Source organism: Enhydra lutris, unplaced genomic scaffold (genome assembly GCF_002288905.1).
Source record: "Enhydra lutris kenyoni isolate GAN:26980312 unplaced genomic scaffold, ASM228890v2 scaffoldscaffold86, whole genome shotgun sequence".
NCBI lineage: Eukaryota > Metazoa > Chordata > Mammalia > Carnivora > Mustelidae > Enhydra > Enhydra lutris.
In genome coordinates this window covers 6,098,302-6,118,095 of record NW_019154170.1, presented here as the reverse complement: position 1 = coordinate 6,118,095, position 19,794 = coordinate 6,098,302, and the positions used below count along the sequence as shown (strand labels likewise).

Here is a 19,794-nt window from a genome sequence, read left to right as displayed (position 1 = left end):
AACTTTTATGGTTTGCGATTGTATGCTATTTGTCCTTCTCTGACTGACTTACGCTTTTCCAGCTTCTGGAGGCTGGAACCCTCCTGGGTTCGAGGGTCCTCCCTCTTTGTCCATGGCCGGCAACGGCAGGTCACATGCATCTCTTTGACCACCGAGGGAAATGGTCTCTGCTTTTGATGACCCTCTGATTCCACTGGGCCCACCTGTGCCATCCAGGACCCTCTCCCCAACCAAACGTTTGAGGCGGGCTTTGTCTTACCCATAGCACGAACATCCGACCACTTCTGTCCCCGTGCCCCTTTCCTCACCATTGTTTAGTCTAGTGTGATTTAAATGTCCTCCTCCTCTAAGAAGTCAGCCTTGACCTCCCCAGTCTGCACTAGGCCTAGCGCCCTCCATCAGAACTCTGATCGCTCTGGATGGTCATGGCCTGTTTTCTGTGGGGTCTGGAGGAGTGAAGCCTAGGGCCGTGGGGAGTCCTGGTGGATGTCTGAGCTGGGGAGGAGCCTTATGGTAGACAGCTGTGGTAGGAAGCGGGCTGCCAGGGATGGGGCTGAGGCCAGTTCAGGGTGGAGAGGAGGGCATGAAAAGAGGGCTCCTCAGTGAGGGCCAGTGACTTGCTTTAGGTCACCTAGCACATGGCCTCTGGGTTGGGGAGACATGCCAGGTCGGGTGGGGGCAGGAGCTGCTGGCAACTACTCTCAGTTCAGAGCCCACGCCAGGCTGACAATAACCCTTTGGTGTGTACCACCCAGGCTGGGGCAGCTGAGCCATGGCAGGGCCAGGTCTCGGCCAAGGTCGCAGTGTCTGGCTCTGGCACACCCTTGATGAGAACATCAGGTCCCATCCCTGCCCCACCCCCCAGCCAGGGGAGAATCCCCTCACACAGTCAGAGATCAAGGACAGGCCAAGACGGCTGGGTGTCCTCCCTCAGTGCCACTGGGCAGGAGCGTGGCCCCTGGCCACTGGTGGGGGCACATGGGGCAAGATGAGCTGCTGACATGGAGGAAGGGGTCCCGGCGTGGCCTACTCGGTGGCAGATCGCATGCACGTGGGAGGTCTGGAATCTTTGGCTTCCGCACCTGGGGCTGGGGGCGGGGAGGGGGTGATGCAGCAACAGCAGGTCACCGCCCGTGAAAGACCCCATCGCTCTCGTCTTTTTTATGTTCCTGAAAGCATTGCCACTCTTCAAAGTTATCTATTAACTTGTTCGTCTCTGTATTTTGTTTTTCCAGCCCTTACAAACCGCGGGCTTGGTGATGACAAGACTGGGTCAGCCTTGGTCATTCTGGCACCCCAGCACCCCCAACAACCCTTGCCATAGGAGACTGTCTTGATTTCTTACAAATTCAAACAGAGAGGGGCTGTACAGGACCCATGAACATTCGGAGAGGGCCCTGACAATTGGGGGCAGGGAGACCCACAGATAGGAGGGATGAACTCCCAAAGAGGAGGAACATCGGGCTGACCCGCCCCCCAGTGGATTCAGTTCTTTCCAGGACCATGCTGCTGTGCGGCGTCACTGTCACAGATTGTGGGAAGGCTGGGACTCCCGGAGGCGGAGGGCTCCGGGTACAAGGAGCACAGGACCTGAGGAGAGGAAAAAACCCGAAGCCAGTAAGGGCTTTCCGATGTGGCCTGGGAGGACAACGTGCAAAGGTCTGGGGGTGGGGGTGGGGGTTGGTGCCATCTCCCAAAGACCAGGCTGGGGGACGGGGGCACACTCTGCAAGTGCTGCTTAAGGCTCCCCTATGTCCCCGACGCCGGGGCCATTTGTGGCTCTGGGTCTCCTGCTGCCGCACCCCGCACCCCTCCGCCTCCGCGGCCAGCCAGCCCCCGCCCACCCGTGCCTGCTCGCACCCAGCCGAGCCCACGGGCTCCAGCGGCCAGGGGCCCCGGGGCGTGAGTGGGTGGGTGTTGCTGCGGCTGAGGTCTCTGGAGTGTGTGGGCGCCTAGGGCCGGGGAGGAGGTTAGGGGCCCAGATCGCGCCTGGGCCGCATGAGCGACCACTTGCAAACCACGACGTGATACACGGATCCGCAGACCCGCTCCCCGTGGGTCTCCAGCTCCTCAGCCGCAGCCCTCCGGCTGAAGACACCCCCTCCCCGTAAACGCAGGGTAAGCCCCGTAAATCACGGTCTGGCCCCCCTGGCGCTGGCCACAGGGACACCTTCCCCGAGCCTCGGGCTCCCGGGGCTGACCCCCGCCCCACCCCCGCAGCTGTCCTCGGGGTGGCCAGGCCCAGCCCTTGCACACACCGGGCGCGACACGGCCTCGCGCCCCGCCCCGCCCCGGCCCCGCCCCGCCCGCAGCCCGCGGGACCTTTATAGGGAGCGCCCGGCCGCCGCGCGCTGCGAAGTCGGTGCCGCCGCCCTCCCAGCCGCCCGCCCGCGCGTCCGACGCCGTCTCTGCGTCCGCCATGCGTCCCGGGACGCCGGGGCCACTGTGGCCACTGCCCTGGGGGGCCCTAGCTTGGGCCGTGGGCTTCGTGGGCTCCGTGGGCTCGGGGGACCCCGCGCCCGGTGAGTGGGGCGGCCGGAAGGGGCGGACGGGGTGGGCCACCCACGTGGGCCTGCCCGGGAATGCTGGCCTTGGGGGAGATGTGGGGGGGGGGCGCGGCGGCGGTGGCGGCTGGTGATGGGAGGCCTCCTCAGGTTCAGTCTGGGAGGGCTTGGGGCTCCCCTCCCCCAGCCCCAAAGGGCCTGAAGAAGGGTCACCACGAGGTCAGCAGATGTGGCTCTTTCACAATGGTCAAGAGGAGTAGTCACAATGACTGCTGACATTTATTGGGTGCTGTGTCTAACCCTCCGAGAATGCATACCATAGCCCAACTGTGCGTGTGCGCTCATCATGCCCATTTCCCAGATGGGGAAACTGAGGTGCAGGGTCACCCAGCTTATAAGTGGCAAACTCAGGACTCGAACCTGAACCACTTGAGTCCTGAAGACCCGGAGAGGTGGGGCTGGGTGGCTGGACCCAGGACTTCCACCTGAGGTCTCATATCTTCCCCAGGTTTGGCTTAGATAAATGGGCTGTTGGAATCCCACAGCAGCCGCTTGTTGGGGGATGCTGGGCAAGGAACAGCCCCAGTCCTGGCCTCAGTTTCTCATTTTGTAAGATGGGTGCCAAGGTGCTGAGCTCCCAGAGCGGGTCCCTGTAAGGCGCTCAGCACAGCGCCTGGGAACCAGTGAACTCTCTGGGCTGGGGGCTGTGGCCTCTCCTGCCCCCATTTAGAGTGCAGAAACTGAGGCCTCTCTGCCTGTCCACCCCAGCCAGCAGCCCCACCCCAGCCCCGCTCGAAGGGGAGAGCTGAGCCCCCTCCCCGAAGGCCGTGTCCCCAGGGAGATGGTGAGCTCATGCAAGGGGAATGTTCCCAAGTTGGAGTGAGTAAGAGGCGGGCCAGGCAAGGGGGGGGCTGCCAGGCGAGGGGGGCTCTGCGTGCCCTCGGGTGCTGTCTAGACAGAGGGCAGAGGCGGAGAGGCGGCTGCAGGGCCCACTGACCCTGACACGTCCAGCTCTGGGCGTTTGGCTGGTTGGGCAGGATGCCAGGCCTGGGCCTGGGGGCCTGGAGCGACAGAAGGTGGGAAGAGCTTCCCACCACGAGTTGGGGTTGTGTGGGGGGTGGAGCTCCGAGAAGACAAGGAATCCCAGAAGGATGGCAAAAGGATCCAGAGCTGAGCTGGGATGGGAGCACCCAGTGCAGGTCTCTGGCCCTCCTTCCCAGCTTGGGAGCAAATCATCCCTCTGTAGTTACTGAGCACCAACTGTATGCAGCCCCCAGGGCCGGGAGCTGGGTGTTGGGAGTGGTGCAGGAGGGCACCCCTGGTGTGGCAGTGACCGCCCTCCGGTGCACAGGTGGCGTGTGCTGGCTGCAGCAGGGTCGAGAGGCCACGTGCAGCCTGGTGCTGAAGACCGACGTCAGCCAAGCGGAGTGCTGTGCCTCCAGCAGCATTGACACTGCTTGGTCCAACTTCACTCACCCGGGGAACAAGATCAGCCTCCTGGGCTTCCTGGGCCTCGTCCACTGCCTCCCCTGCAAAGGTGAGACCATGGGCGTCAGCCACAGGTCAGGGTCACTGGGGGACAACTGGGAATGAGCTCCCCATCTCAAGGGTATGCAGAAGGAGGCTGAGTGTTTGTGGAGGGAATCCAGGGTTCAGAGAGAGGCTGGGGACTTGAGGTTCCCCGGCCTCAGCCTCCATCATCTGAGGACTCAGGAAGAAACTCTGAGGGCTCCCCAGCCTCGTTTCTGGCCTGCCGGGGTGAGCTTTCCCTCCTGCACCCCACCTGGGAGAAATGCACTGGACTCACACCTGACTCTGGGGACGGTGGGCTTTCTCGACCGGCCGCTTGGCTCTGTCGCCTCGTCCCCCAGTCAGTGTTCCCAACACTTCGTCTGCCCATAGCCCCTGAGATTCCAAGGATCTGTGCTGGGACGAGAGATGCGTGTTTTAACAAGCATGCGCCTTCTGGACCATGTTCTGAGAAGTGTTCTCGGCTGCCTCCTCCATCAGACTAGGAACTCCTTGAGGGCCGAATGCATGAATGAGCCAAGACACGTGCTCGGCCTTGGAGAGGGGCTGGGGCCCTCCCGGGCCTGTGGTCTGGGCCGGACATGCAGGGGCCCAGAGGTGGTGTGGGGCCATGGCTTGAAGGAGGGGGGCATTAGTACTAGGGTGCTGGGGCGTCATAAGGAGTTTGCTAGCTGGAGACAGTATGGGATCGGGCCCTAGTGGGTGGGGCCAGTGCAGGGAGGAGACTGCCGCTGGGGGCCAAGCTGAGAGCCCAGCTGGTCACTGGGATGTGACCAGTCTGATCAGTCTGGCTGGGTGGTCTTGGCTCACTGCCATCTGCCCTGGCTCCCTCCGGAACCGCCGCTGGGCTCTGGGAGGACCCAGCGGCGGTTCTGGAGGGAGCAGACCTAAAAAATCGGCGGGCCTAGGCATAAGGTCCAGGTCATCCCGCCCCCCCATCTCATCTGGCCTTGGGGAAGGCAACTCAGTTCTCCCACTTCCGTTCCTGCTTGTGAAGCCACCCAGGGGGAGTGTTTCCAGATGTGTGTGTGGGCAAGCAGTATGGGAGGTGCCCAGGTGCGGCCCACATGCCCTGGCAGGGGTGACATGGGGGCGCCAGCACACACTCTCATTTTATGCGCACGCTTCCCCAGTCAGCCTCACTTTACACACGGGGAAATTGAGGCTGAACTCAAGAGCTCGAGTCTGCCCTCCAGGACCACAAGCAACAGAACTGGGGAGGGGGCCATCTGGGGTCTGGCCTGGAGTTTTCGTTTGGAGGAGCCCTTGGCTCGCGTCCACTCACAGCTGTGACGGGGCCTCAGTTTCTCCCTTTTGTAAAATGCTGACAAGACGGCATCACCTCGTGGGGTGGGGGTGGCTGGGAGACTGCAATGAGCCTGGGAAGGTCTGTAAGGGGAGCCGCCCATCAGTGGGGCTGGGGCTGAGTCTGGTCTGCATTTCCCAAGGTCCGGGGAGAGGGGTGCTGGGTGGAGTTGGAGACCTCAGAGAGAGAATTGCCCTGCCCAGGCCTGTTTCCCTGCCTGAGAAATGGGGGGGGGCAGGGGTAACCCCTGGTTCATCAGGCCCGGGATGTGGGAAGCCCCCTCCCCAGGAAATGAGCCTCAGGGCCCAGTGCCAACGCCCCGCCCTCCCCGACGCCTCCTCGGGGTTGGTCCTGGCAGGCCCGGGGAACGGACGCTGCCCGTCCTCCCCAGACCCGCGCACGGACCCAGCGGGGCCCCCCTCCGCTGACGCAGCCGGGGCCCCCGCCGGCCGTCCCTTCCCGGCGCGTAGATCAGGGAACAGGCGCCAGCCCGAGCGGGTGGCCCAGCTGCGGAGCGCGAGCGGGACCGGGCCCTGGAAGCTCGTTCCCGAACCCCCCGATTCCGGGCAGACACCCCCCCCACCGCCCCGTTCCCGCCCACTCTGAGCCCCGCCTCCAGAGCCCCAGCCTCGACTCCCGCCCCACCCGGCCCAGGGCTGATCTCGTCCCCAACGGATCCCGCACGCACAGCCCGAACCAGCCGCCCTCGCCTGTGCTCCCCGGCTCCGGCCCGGCCCCGGCTCCGCGCGGCCTCCAGCCTCCGAAGAGGGGACCGGGGCTCCGCGGACCTCCGGCCTCGGCCACGCGCCCCCATCCCATGCGCGCGTGCCCTGTGTCCGCAGATTCGTGCGAGGGCGTGGAGTGCGGCCCCGGCAAGGCATGCCGCATGCAGGGGGGCCGCCCGCGCTGCGAGTGCGCGCCCGACTGCGCGGGGCTCCCGGCGCGCCTGCAGGTCTGCGGCTCGGACGGCGCCACCTACCGCGACGAGTGCGAGCTGCGCGCCGCGCGCTGCCGCGGCCACCCGGACCTGCGCGTCATGTACCCGGGACGCTGCCGCAGTACGTGGGAGCGGGGCCGGCGGGCGGGGCGGGGCCGGCGGGCGGGGCGGGGCCGGCGGGCGGGGCGGGGCCTAATAGCTGGCTTCCCGGGAGGGCGCCTCTGGATTGGGTCAGCTTTGGGTCGGCCGGAATGAGGAAAACCGGGGTGCGGTTTTGGAAGGGGAGGTCTGGGGCTCACGTGGGGTGGAAGATAGGAGTGCGTGACTCAGGGCGGGGCTTGCGGACGCGGCCAGAGGGGCGGGGCTTGGGTGCGGCCGAAGTGCGGGCGAGGCGCGCGGAAGGGGTGTGGTTTTCGCCCGGGGGCGGGGTCTGGGTGGAGCCTGCCTGCGGCCCGACCGCGCCCCTGACCCGCCCCCGCGCCCCGCTCGCAGAGTCGTGCGCGCACGTGCTGTGCCCGCGGCCGCAGTCGTGCGTGGTGGACCAGACGGGTAGTGCTCACTGCGTGGTGTGTCGCGCGGCGCCCTGTCCCGCGCCCTCCAGCCCCGGCCAGGAGCTTTGCGGCAACAACAACGTCACCTACATGTCCTCGTGTCACCTCCGCCAGGCCACCTGCTTCCTGGGCCGCTCTATCGGCGTGCGCCACCCGGGCAGCTGTGCAGGTGCGGCGCGGAGCGGGGAGCGGTGGCGGGGTCCAGCGTCCCGCCCCTCTCCGCGCCCCCATTTTTCTTTTCTTCCCCCCCGCTCTGCAGGCGCCCCTGGGCCGTCAAACGCAGAGTCGGAGGAGGAGGAGGAGAACTTCGTGTGAGCCTGTGTGGCCGACTTGGGCCTGGCGTTCAAGGCCTCCCCGCTTTATTTATTGCTGCAGCCGAGTCTAATTTATGTTCCATGGACGCTCCCCAGAGCCTGGACCGGGAGCCCCCTGACGATACGTTGGAAGGATTGGGGGAGGAGGCCTGGGACTGTGGCTCGGAGCTGCCCAGGAGGACCCCCGCTGCTTCTGCTCTAGGGGATAACTTAATTATCGCTGCCACGGAGAGGGCTGGGGACTCACTCCTGCCGACAATTAGTGAAGAAGCACCCCAGCCTTCTAGACTACAGACTGGGACTAAGGCCTGGGTGTGTAAGTGAGCCTCAGAACCTGCCCAGGCCTCAAGACAGGCCGAGGAAGCAGCCATCGTCCCCAGCCAGCTCGAGGACGCCGGGGCTACCTGCCATCCTGCCCTTGTTTCCCGATTACGTCCTGTGGTGGCCCCTTAGGAAAACCCAGCTTGTCCCCTGGACAGGGTGAAGGGAGGGGCCGCTATCTGTGTCTCCTGACACGGGCCTCGGGCCAGAGCGTTATGTCCAGTGGTGCCCAGTGCACTTAGGGCAGGACCGCGTGGGCACAGGAGCCCCTGCTCACCCACAGGCCCTGGGGTGGGGTGTGTGTGCCAGGACCCACTCCATACCCTGCCTCCTGGAGCTGCGTGTCTGAGCAGCACACTAGTTTTGGCAGTCCCATCCGCAGATGAGGTCTGGATCAGAACCCCTGGTCCCATGAGACTGGTCCTTGGCGGAGCCTCAGCCCAGTGCCCAGCTGGACCTTCCTCACCCTGCAGCCGGCTCGGGAGTCTTGACACCAGGCAGGTGCTGGCCTTGGGTAGAGTCTCTGCCTTCTGTCTGGGCTGTTGCTGGGTAATCCCACCCCGTGACTGTATGGGGGCCAGAGGCTCAGGCCACACATCAGGAGCCCCCAGCAGGCAAGAGCACAGCTCCAAGTTTGGGGGAGAGACACACGGGGCCAGCTGTGCTCACCCTCCCCTAGCGCCTCAGAAGTGCCTTACCTGTGACCCTGAGAAGTGCCCTTGGGCTCCCGACAAGGCCATCTCCCCCAGCCTGGGGTCCTGCCTCACCAAAGAAATAAAGACTCCACTCTGGAGTGTCCAAGCCTTGGTTTGCTCCCCTCCCTCCCTCTTCCTCTCTCTCTCTCTCTCTCTCTCAGCCTCTGCACTGCCCCCTTTGGTAGTGGGCTACCACCCAGGCACCTGGGGTGCTGTTAGTGTGGTGAGTGGGGGAGACCCCTCCTGTCTCTGGGCCTCAGTGTGTACGTCTGGGCTGTGAGCAGCAGCCAGGGAGACAGCTGAGGACAATGATGTGTGGCCCCGGGGTGGGGGGGCAGGGTGAGGAAGGAAGCCTTTCTAGGGCAGGAGATGAAAGAGGGGATCAAGGTGGCTGTGGTTAGCTGGGGGCTGAAGGAGGTCCACGTTGGGGGCACTGCATGGGCAGAGGCCAGGAGGCTGCTGCCCTGGCTGGGGGCTGGGGGAGGGTGGTGAGGGGCCTGGGTCCTGAAGCAAGTGGGTCCGGGTCACTCAGGGAGGCAGTGGCAAAGCCAGACCCTCAGCCACGGTGAGGCACAAGAGAAGCTCGAAGGAGTGGACGCACCCTGGAGATGAGCTGTCCCGTCTGGTTATTCGGTTAACGTTTTATTTGGTCATTTTGGCCCTTTGCGTTTGGAACGGATGCTGTCTCCTACCCCACCCCAACCCCATACACACCAGGCTTCCCCGGGGCCTGTGGGGGCCTGTGGATGACGTGCCAGGCCATGGGATTTCTGGGGAAGGAGCTGTCTGAATCATTCGCCATCCCGTCTGTATCCCCAGTGCTGTTGTGGTTCCGTTGGCTGCGCAGGGGGCTGGGCCAGGGCCTTTGAACCACATCCCATATCCAGCTCACAAAGGCAGACACCTGTGTGTACACATCGGGGGTCTTGGGGTCGCCACACCAGAGTCCGGAGAAAGAGACAAGGCCATGGGCCCGGTTCCTGCACACCAGGGGCCCCCCAGAGTCGGCCTGGGGGGGGTGGGAGGAAAGGCAAGGTCAGGGGTCCATCTCTAGGCCTCTTTCCCTAAAGGGGCTTCTATGCGCAAATCTGACCAGAACCCTCCCTGCCTCGAAATCTTCCATGGCCGCCTAGTGCTCTTCCAGCAAAAACCACACTTACAGCCTTCAGGGGCCATGAGCATCCAGCTCTCACCCATCTGTCTACCCTCCTTTCCCTGGGTTTTGGCCCCACCGACCTTGCAGGCTGTTCCTGAAGTAAACCAAGCTTGCTCCAGTCTCTGGGCTGTTTCCATACCCTTGAGACCTGTTACTGTCCCCACCCAACGCTGCTGGTGTAACAATACAAGTCTGCGGAACTTTGTGCAGTAGGTGATCAGCACAGCTGTACATGGTAGCCCTGAGATGGGTCTCCCTGCCTGGCATACCTTCCCTCAGATCTCCTCAAGACTCCTTCAAATCTCAGTTCAAAAGGTGCTCCCCTCAGAGAAGCCTTCCTGAATACTTACCCTAAAATTCCCACTTTCTCCCCTCCCTTCCCCTCTCCAGTCCCATCACCCTAACTGTAATCTAGAATCAGCTCTGACCCTATGAAGGAGGTACTACTAGTGTGGCAGTTTTACAGATGGAGAAAGGTCCAGAGAAGTGAGGTGACTTCTCCAAGGCCACACACCTGGGAAGTGGCACAGTCTGGATTTGGATCCAGGCAGCTGGACTCCAGAGTCTGTGTTTTGAATCACTATACTCTTCGCCTGGAATAAAAAATCCTCCAGGTTGAGTTTCTCCCTCAGCATCAGGGCCAGGGCTGTCATTAGTCCACACAGGGTCTCAGCAGGGACTGTTTGCGATGTATACTGCCCTGCTACTGAACACTGCTTATGGGTACACAAATCTGCGGCTCTCTGTGCAGTGTACAACCTGCACGGCTGTACATGACAGCCCTGTGACCTTGGAAAATTCTTTGTCCTTCCAGGGTGTCAGGTGAGGTCTCAACTGGTCTCAAAGGTGAGCTGGCACTTAGTTCCCAAGCCTCTGCCCACCTCTCGCCCCCTCTGTAGGCCTCATCCATTTTCCCCATACCCTAGGCAGGCAGGGTAGAGACAGTGTCTTACTGAGCAGAAGCCACGCCGCCGGCGGTCCCCACTTTGGGTGCAGAGCATGGCAGGGCTCAGCTGGCCCCTCCAAGAGCTGTTGCAGACGTCCAGGCTCAGAATGCGGACCTCAGCCTCCATCAGCCCGGGCGGCAGGTCCTCAAAGTCTGATACGGAGCCCCAGCCCGCCACCTGGCACCGTGCCCCAGCCTTGAGTGGCCTGGCGTCTCTCCGCGGCAGCTTCAGCAGCCCTACTGCGGGACCCAGGACAGCAGAGCGGTTCAGCTGCAGAGAAACCTCTGAGTTAAGGGTTACCCCCAACCACCCATCAGTGTCCCTACCTCAGTTTACCCATCATGACACCTGGTCTCTTCTTGGCCTCAAGGATGGAAATCAGTAGCAGCCATCATCAGGCTGTCAGGAGGCCCTTCCCATCAGGCCTCACCCTCTCAGACCAGGCCACTGGCCTCCCCCGCGGCTGGAAAGAAGTGCTCTTCGAACCAGCATTTCCTCTGCTTGGAAGCCCTCTTGTGGCTCCCTGTTGTTCTTGGGACAATACCTCTTGGCTCACCGTTGGGCCCTCCCCTCCAGGCAGAATGAATTTCCTGCTGGTCCCTAGTCCCGCCCTGCGCCCCCCCCCCCCCCCCCGCCCCCGCCGCCCTTCAGGCTGAAACACCTTTCCTCTCCAGGCTTCAGGTCTCAGCTTAGATGTTACCTCCTCAGGGGAGACTTCCTAGACTCCCAGGATAGGACAGAGCCTCCTCTGTTCTCCCCTGTGCCCCCTCAGGGCCATTTTACTCAGCTGCCACCGTGTTGGACCAGAGGGTCTAAGGGGAGCAGCCCTGGGGCTTTTGTTCACAGCTTTAACCCCAGTGCCCGGCACACATCGGGCTCAATCAGTGTTTATGGAATGAATGACTTGGGCCCCTGGTTTTGGTACTCACTCCCTAGCCTTAGCCATGCCGCTGACCATACCCCAGCCTCAGTTTCCCCTGCTGCATAATAGGATGGGTGAGCTGTGGATTCCAGGTTTTGGGGTTTCACAGATGAGCGATATGCGAGGTTTGCCGCTGACACTCGCTGTCCCCTTCTCGTTTTGCCAAGAGAACACGGCACCCCAAGCCCTGGTGTTCCCAGGGACCTGTTTCTGTGGTGCTGAGTGTCCCCCGGTTTTGACTTTTCTCCACATTTGGAGAGCAGGTTTGAAGTGTTTTCCCTTTAAATTTCCTGGGGTGCCTGGAATTGAATTTGGGCACCTGAGTGGGAGATATGGGGGCGGCCCCCAAGCAGGAGGGGTCCATGGGGACTCCAAAGGGATGCACGCTGTGGTAGCAGGGAGGGAAGCCCACACTTATGGGAGGAGCTTCTTCCTGCCCAGAAAACCCACAACGGGCCTGGGGGGCAGGGATTGGAGTATCTGGTGCATCAGAGTCTCATGTCTTCTGAATGTGCAGGCCTCCTGTGGGCTGTCAGTGGCCACTAGGGAGATAAAAACCCCTGTCCTCCAAGTCTGGAGGTGGAGGCGGTGACCCAAGAAAGGTGGGCCGGAGGGAAGGGGTGGGGAGACGGTGGGGGCAGGGGCAGCTTGCAGAGGGGCCCTCCTGAGAAGGGGATACTCGAGCAGACTTGAGAGAGTTGAGGGAAGGAGAGAGCCGGGTGGGGTCTGTGGGAGCAGTGTCCTGGAGGGAGCCACGGCCTGTGCAAAGCCCCGGGGGTTTGAGCATGCTGAGGTGTTGACTGCTCAGTCCACCCTGAGTGGGGCTCTGAGGGGAGGGTGTGGGAGGCACGGAGGGCAGAGGAGGGATGTGACCCGACTTGGGTGCTCATGGGATCCTTCCAGCTGGTTTTCGAACATATCCATTGGGCCATCATGGGGGAGGCCTTGGACAGGCCAGACCTGAGTCCGGTTCCCCGCCCCCCAGCTCACCAGCAGCAGACAGATGTCATTGGCGTGGACGCCGGGCTGGTAGTCCGGGTGCCTGATGACGGCTGAGATGCCAAACACTTGCTGTGTAGGCTCCGGGGCACGCAGGACGTGAGCCCCCAGCACCACCAGGCCCACTCGGGGGTCCCTGTGGGAGCAGGGGGCTTAAGAGCGAGACCGCGGCCTCGGTGGCCTCTGGGACTCTGACCAGAGCCCCGCAATCGCGACCCTGCATGTCTCCATTCCCACCGCAGTCACGGTGTTCACAAATCGTGGGGCAGAGACATGCGTTGGTATCAGAACAAGGTTCTGGGGGTGGACACCGGGCTGTGGTCCTCACACCCCGAGCCTCCCCGCCCCCGCTGCCATCAGGTGAGCCGCCCCCCGCGGTGGAGGTGGGGGCAGGGCCCCCCCTTGTGGGCTCACCTGTGGCTGAAGCAGTGGGCTGCGGAGACCACCCAGCGGGCTCGGAGCAGGAAGCCCCCACAGTGGTGCTGGCCCTCAAATTTCACAGACACCATGTAAGGCCGGGAGTGGGGTGTCACTTCGTGACCCCCAATGATCCGGGCGCCCCAGGAGCCTGCGGGTGGGGCGGGACTGCGTCAGGATGGGGCAGGAAGAGGGGTGGTGGGAATGGACAGCTGGGGCCCCTGCTGGGGTGGGGGGCGGTGGGGGCCAGCGGGTCGAGATGGGCAGGGGGCAGGGAGCCCGGGGAAGGTCCCCAAGCATGCTGGGAGGGGTCTGGATCCCAGAAAGCCGGGGCCTGGGGCCTCCACCCCAGCCCCCGGCCCCGAAGACAAGTGGGGCCACGATCCAGCCGGTCAGGGGCTCTCACCTGCAGGCCTCAGAGGCAGCGTGAGGACCACAGCCACGGTCAGCAGCAGGCAACCCCGCTCCCCTGCCCTGGGGCCCATGGTAGTCGCAGGCCCGCGGCTCCTTCCAGAGCTCAACAAGACACGGCCCCCACCCTCACCAACGGCCCGGGAAGGGGGAACCTGGATGTGGCCTGTGGTCAGAGGTCGGCCAGGCCCCATCAGCAACGCCCAGTTCTGCCCTGCTGCTTCCGAGAAGCCACAGGAGTTCAGGAAATGGGGCAGCGAGGGGAAGAGCAGGCGGATGGAGAGGCTGCCTGCCAGGGGCAAAGCCCGGCTCTGTGGGGTCCTGTGACGACAGCGGTCACTCACCCTCTGTGCCTCAGTTCACCCAGCAGCACCGTGCCCACGGCTGCCTCCCGGGGTGGAGGTGAACGGGGTCTGGCCTCCACGCTGCCTGGCCCCCCGTCGGCAGCCCCACACAGACCTCAGGGCCTGTGACTATTGCTGCCGGGTTGCATTTATCAAGTGCTGACTGTATACCAGCCTGTGGCAGGAGCCTGCGGTGAGACTGAGACAGGGACACAGCCCCCTGTCCCACGGTGCTGATGTTCTGCAGGGACACGGGGTATGGGCTGGTGATCTGGGGTCATGGCTAATGCACACTTGAGCCGACCGGAGGACACGGACATAGACAGGGATCCCCTGGCCTGCAAGGCAGAGGCTTCTGAGGGCTTGGGAGCCGGGTGCTAGCAGCGGGGCCTGGGGAAGCCTCGGGACACACGTCCCCTTGCAGAGGCTGTGCTAAGACCAGAGCACTGGCCCTGCCGCCCCCACTGGTACCTCTCAGCCTGCACAGCATGGAGGGCCCAGCAGAAGAGAGTGCCTGGGGGGTCGGGTGGGGAAACTGAGGCACGGGGGCCGGTGTTTCCACCCGGAGGGTGTTCCAGGCTCACCCTGTCCACGCCTCAAAGTCCCCAGGGTCAGCAAAGGTGCAGAGCACATCCCTCAGGATGGCTCCCCACCAGACGCTCCACGGGTGTCCGGGCCCCGATGACCATGGATGTGTGCGCTGGCCTCTACCAGTGCTGGGGGTCGTCGTGGCCTGAGGCACCCTGGGCGTGGGGGTGGGGGTGTCTAGCCTGGCAAGTGTGTGTGGGCAGATGGGGAGGCGAGCTGGGGGGCAGGGGTGGGGAGAGACCCTTGGGGGCAGAGACGGAGAGAGACGGGGATGACAGCAGGAGCAGCGGCATGAGCGGCAGACATGTGGCTGTGCACTCGGGCTTTGTCCCGAGCCCCTGGCCGAGGGTGGGCTCACACACCCTCCTCCATGGCGCCCTTCCCTCGTGTGCCGGCCTGGCCCCCTTTGGGCGCTGGAGGTGGTGACTGTCCAGCTTGCTGGTGTTGGGAGCCTGGTGAGCGGTCCGCCCTCCCCACAGCACAGGGGACACTGACCTTCCTGTTCGGGGCGGTAAGGGGACCGTGTGCTAGGCTGGAGCATGCCAGGCCTGCAGCCCGCCCCAGCCCCTCTCTGGCCCAGCAAGCACGTGGCCAGGGCGCCACGGGAAGATGACTTCACCAGCTGCAGGGCCGCCATGAAGGGGCTCACGGGGGGCCACCATCTCGTGGCCCCCCGTGAGCCCACCTCCCTGGTCCCGTGGGACAGAGCCACAGGAGTGAGGAGCCGTGGACCCCAGAGGCTGCCCGGCCTCCCACTCACCTGGCACATCCAGTGGATCGCACCAGCACACACCAATTCTCTGATGGTTCTGGGCTCAGGAGTCCTAAAACCCCGGCATGGGCAGAGCTGGTCCCCCGGGACCCCAGGGAGACCTGGCTCCTGCCCTTTCCTGGCCCACGGCCCCAGCACCATCCTCCCCACCAGCAGCTTGGGGTCTGCCCGTCTCTGGGACCCCTGCCCTCTGCCTCCCTCTCATGAGGACCTGGTGAGGACGCTGGGTCCCCCGGGAATCCAGGGTCACTCCCACCTCGGGGCCCTGACAAGGTCCCCTCCGCTGCAGGAGGGGAGATATCCTGGGTCCCGGGACCGGGACGGGGACGTCTTTGGGGCCATATCTGGCCCGCCCCAGTTCCCGATCTCATGGGTTTGCTGTGTGCTGTCATTCCCATTTTACAGATGAGACCCAGAGCCTCGAAGGCAGTGGGGCAGGGGTGGAGCAGGCGGGCTCGGAGGGAGCGGCCCAGCCAGCAGCCTGGCCCCCGGAGGTCAGTGCGGCGAGGCCCACTGCTTGGGTAATAAGGGAAAGTCATTCTAAGCCGCTGTGTCTGTGGGGACAGGTCAGAGCAGTGGAAGAAGCCACCATGACCCCAAGACCCTGCGGGAAGTTCCCTGTGACAGCGGTCTCTGCTCGGGTTGGACCCTGTGTGGCAACCCAGAGCCCAGCTGCCGCTGGAAGGGGATGTGTCTTCGGGGGCCATGGGGGACTCTGCTCTGGGCCACTGGGGCTGTCGTCCCAGGCCACACTCCCTTGGGGGGCTGACATGCGCATCACCCCATGCTGCAGGGGTCCTACAGCCACTTGGGAACGTTGGTGTTGTTTCTATTCCCATGACCGGTGGAGAAACCGATGCACAGAGAGGGTAAGTGGCTTGGCCGCAGTTGCACAGCGAGGGAACTACGAGGCTGGGCTGCTGCCTCTGACAAAGGCTGATTCCGCCCCCAGCCAGGCCCATTTCCTTCCCATCTGGGGAACGCTTGTGACACATAACCGTCCTTCCTGGTCCGAAGCAGCCAAGCTCCCCAACGCCCCGAGGAGCAGGCAGGCTGGGGCTCAGCTTTTCCATTTCCCAAACGGAGGCCCAGAGAGGGGAGCCTGACTTGTCTGGGCTGCACAGCAGAGGGTCTGAAACCCAGACTGTGGACCCGAGTCTTTGAAGGGTCTTCCCACGGAGGATTTGGGTGGCTCTCCCAGTAGGAGCGGACTCCGCCGCAGTAACGGTGGTGATGGCAGCAGTGATACTCATAGCTCCCTTTACTGAACGCTTACTTTTGTTATTGATTTGCTGGTGCTCTTTATATGTAGAGGAGTTTAACTCAGGGTCAGATTAATTTCTTTTATTTTCTTTTTAAAGATTTCATTTATTTATTTATTCGACAGACAGAGATCACAAGCAGGCAGAGAGGCAGGCAGAGAGAGAGGAGGAAGCAGGCTCCCTGTTGAGCAAAGAGCCCGATGGAGGGCTCGATCCCAGGACCCTGGGGACCATGACCTGAGCCGAAGGCAGAGGCTTTAACCCACTGAGCCACCCAGGCACTTCTCAGATGACTTTCTTTTTCTGAGCACCTTTTTCAGGTGCAGAGGACACAGCCTCCCCAGGAGCGCATTTCGATTCTGCCCAATGGCAGATGGGACCCAAAGCTGACTCAGCCAGAGCATCGCGCTTTGTGAGACTGAGAACAGTCCCGCATCTCTCACCTGCGAAGGCTGGGGCTCCCAGGGCCATGGCGCAGGCCAAGAAGACAGTGGCGGTCGTGGCTCCTGACATGTGGCTCTGTGCAGGGCCTGACCTGAGCTGGGCCTGGGGTTCGGGCCATGAAGCTGGGAGGGGGTGCCCCGGAGCCTCTTCTGTCTGGCTCAGCCCTTCCCGGCCCCTTCAGGGGGCTTGTGAGAGTTGAAGTTATGGGACTGAGAGCTCGTGAGCGGCTGGCCCAGGTGGGGGTGCCCTTGAGAGCCTCGTAGCGGCGCTGATCCCTCGCGGCCACTAGTTTAACCCACACACGTTACTTCTGTCCGTTATTGTAAGGAGCGCTCCAAGGACATCACTTCTCATTTCTTGCGGCAGATGCCGGGCTGCCTCAGGAGTAAACACAGTCCCCCAGTGATGTCCCGTGTCCTGCGAGCGCCCCTCTCGACTCCGGGCCCTCTCGAGCGAGGGGCCGCATGCACCCGTCTACCTCTCTTAGACCTCTCCCGGCCCCGCACCCAGAGGCCTGGCAGAGAACTGAGGAAGGGGTGTGCAGGGGTGAGTCCCTCGCACATGGGGAACCAGTGGGTAAACTGAAGCTGGGGGTCAGAGCCCCACCAGCTCTGTCCACCTTGTCCACCCTCATATCTCCTGCTTTCCTCCTGGGGAGGGCTTTGAGGGAAGAAGCTTGGCCATTACTGGGGTCCCTAGAGCCACCCCCACCTCTGGCAGGTGACTGGGGCATCTCTGAGTGTCGGAGGGGGGTCAGCAAGGGCCTAGGTGCCCGAGGCCCCCCTTGCAGAGTCCCCATGTGCCCATCTGCGCATGGCATTGGTGCCCTCTGCCCTATGAGGACTTCAAAGTGGACCGTGGGAGATTGGAAACCAGTCATCCCGTGGGTGTTTGCTGAGCACCTGCTGTGTGTGCTGGGAAGACGGGTCCGTGCCTGGGGGACCAGGTGGATGACACCGTCTGCCAGAAGTATTAAGTGGCACAAGGGTGGCCAGAGAAGGACAGGGAAGGGGGTAGGACTCTAAAGCTGGGAACTGGGGAGACCCAGTAACCATGGGCAAGAGCGGGAGATGCTCCCAGAAGCAGGCGCGGCGGGTGCTGACGTGGGGCGTCTGGATGTGGGGCGTGGAGAATGAAGGGAGGGCAAGGCTTGGCAGGGCTCCGCTGGACCTGGGAGGTAGGCCACAGGTCCCTGGAGAGCCACAGCAGGTGTCTAATGGGGATAGGTTAGGACAGAGCTGTCCCGTGCACAGGAGAGGCAGGGAGACTCGGGAAACTGCGGGGCTGGTGACGGGGGCGGCGTGGACACAAGGCCTGAGCTGGGATCAGAGCCCGGGGAGGTAAGGGCGTCTCTGACTCAGGGACAGGGGAGGAGGGGACTTTGGGGGGTGAGAACCCCCCCGAAGTCCCAGGGTCCCAGGGGATGTCCGGCGCAGGCTGGAGCTCACGGCAGGACAGGGGTGCTGGGCCAAGCCCTGGGGGTGGCCACACCCAGGATGAGCAGAGATGGCCAAGGAAGTGGTGTGTGCGTGTTGAGGGGGGGATGTCATCATGGAAACCGTGGGGGCACATGGCCCAGTGAGGGGCCAGCCGAGGGTACAGTGATCCAGACTGGGATGGGGGCTGCCGGTGGGCACTGAAGGGAGAGGAGGGGATATGCGTGACGCGGCCTCTCCGGTCTCTCTGAGAGAAAGCTCGGCTCTGGCCCCCAGGACGCCCTGGCCCACCTACTGGCCGAGGCCTGCCTCCCCTGCCGCCCAGGCTGCCTGCTCACTGTCTCTGCCCCGCCCCGTGTCCCTGTCTCCTGGGGCGTCGCCTCCAGGCTGGTCCCCTGGAACTTGCCCGAGACCGTGGGTATTGGAGCCCGTGTTCGGGGACCCTGCAAGGACCTTGCTTTTGATCTGAGGGAGGTGGGCACCCTGGGAAGGTTAGGGCAGGGAAGGCACAGGAATATGGGGATGGGGACCATTGCTCCCATCAGCCCTCCCCAGGAGTACACTCTCCTCCTTTCCCTCCTGTTCTTGTGAAAAACGCACCCACCAATCCCTCAAACCTCCAGATCCCAAACACCCATGTCCCAGGGCGAGGCTTCTGTGTCCAGGCACCTAATGGGTCAGGGGCACAGCAGGTGCCAGAGAAATCTATGTGGGCTCCATGGACTTGGAGGCAGAAGGGCGGTGATGAAACCACTCCCCCCCACTCTTGCTGAGCACCTGGTGTGGTGTCAAACCTGGCCTGGCACCTGCTCTGTAAATAAAGCTTTATTGGCACACGGCCGCACGGATGCATTTGTGTCTTGCTCTGGTGGCCGGGACGCTGCAAGGGCAGAGCTGACTCCTCATGACAGAGACCACGGGGCCCGCAATGCTGAACACATCGACTATCTGGCCCTCCACAGAAGTGCTGAACCTGAGCTTGTGTGCCCGGCACGCTCGCACCCTCCGGCAGCCCTAGGAGGTGGGGGAAGGAAGCCCAGAGAGGTTAAGAAATAGACCCAGGGGCACACAGGCTCTCTGCCTGGGACCCCTGAGACTTCTCGGGGCTTTTCCGTGTGTTCTCGGTGTGTGAGTTCACCTCACTGTGCTCGTGCGGAAGGGGTACACATTCCCAGCAAAGAGGAAGAGGCAAAGACCCTCCCCATTCAAGGCTCATTTGAGGTTATTTCCCTCTGCGCACACACCTCCTTTTATTGAAGACTCTACTTTCCCCCACTCCAGACCCCATATGTGTTCAGGGCCAGGGACTAGTGTTCTCGTGTCCCGGGTTCCTACCCGGGACGTCGGGGCCACTGTCTGCATGTCGGTGGGGACAGGTCCTGCCTCACTCCCAGCCTGTGGGGTCTACCTGGTGACACTTGCAACGTGATGAGCTCAGGATAGACTATAAGGAACCAGGGTGGCCTCACCTTGCCCAGGCCTCCCCAGGCTGGGGAACCCCACTGCTACCCCTGGGCCTCACACTGAACCCCAATGTAGGTGTCCAGATTTCCACCCAATGTCACCCTTGTCATCCCTCCAACCCTGTCCATGTCATTGTGTCCTTCCGGGGGCTCCCCAGGAGACAGGGGGACTCTCATACCTGTTATCCCACATCCCATCTGGTGGCAGTCCTGCCGGTTCCCCTTTCAAGATCTGTCCAGAATCCTCCTGCCTCAGCCGGGTCCAGCCTCCATCCTGTCCCTGGGAGTCCCCTTCTCAGCCTCCCAAGTCTCCCCTCTTTGCTGTCCTTAATCCACTCCCCACCTGGCCGCGGGAAGGGCCTTCACAAAAATAAAACAGGCTGACCCCTCTCCTGCTCTGAAGTCTGCTATGGCTCCCCAGTGCTCTTGGGACAAGGCCTGCGCTCGGTGGGCTCTCTCCACTGCCCCTTCACTC

The 19,794-nt window shown here is 63.1% G+C and overlaps 2 protein-coding genes across 5 annotated transcripts; one reads left to right on the top strand and one right to left on the bottom strand.

Moving 5' to 3' along the window:
- The first annotated feature begins 2,419 nt into the window (after positions 1 to 2,419).
- Positions 2,420 to 8,269, top strand: LOC111161797 (follistatin like 3). Of its 4 annotated transcripts, XM_022525760.1 has the most exons (5): positions 2,420 to 2,522; positions 3,856 to 4,041; positions 6,183 to 6,398; positions 6,770 to 6,997; positions 7,088 to 8,269. In XM_022525760.1, exons 1-5 carry the CDS (start codon positions 2,420 to 2,422, stop codon positions 7,141 to 7,143), a joined length of 789 nt encoding a protein of 262 aa, XP_022381468.1. In that variant the 3' UTR covers positions 7,144 to 8,269. The 4 variants fall into 4 exon arrangements, with proteins under 4 accessions (XP_022381468.1, XP_022381467.1, XP_022381466.1 ...); XM_022525759.1 differs by having other exon boundaries at positions 6,770 to 8,269; XM_022525758.1 differs by lacking the exon at positions 2,420 to 2,522 and having other exon boundaries at positions 3,401 to 4,041.
- Positions 8,270 to 8,846: 577 nt separating this feature from the next.
- LOC111161873 (protease, serine 57) lies at positions 8,847 to 13,084 on the bottom strand. Its single transcript, XM_022525912.1, has 5 exons — positions 13,006 to 13,084; positions 12,597 to 12,750; positions 12,174 to 12,318; positions 10,268 to 10,531; positions 8,847 to 9,167 (listed from the first exon to the last, which is right to left on the bottom strand). The coding sequence occupies exons 1-5, from the start codon at positions 13,082 to 13,084 to the stop codon at positions 8,847 to 8,849; spliced, it is 963 nt and encodes a 320-aa protein (XP_022381620.1).
- Between the last annotated feature and the right edge of the window lie 6,710 nt (positions 13,085 to 19,794).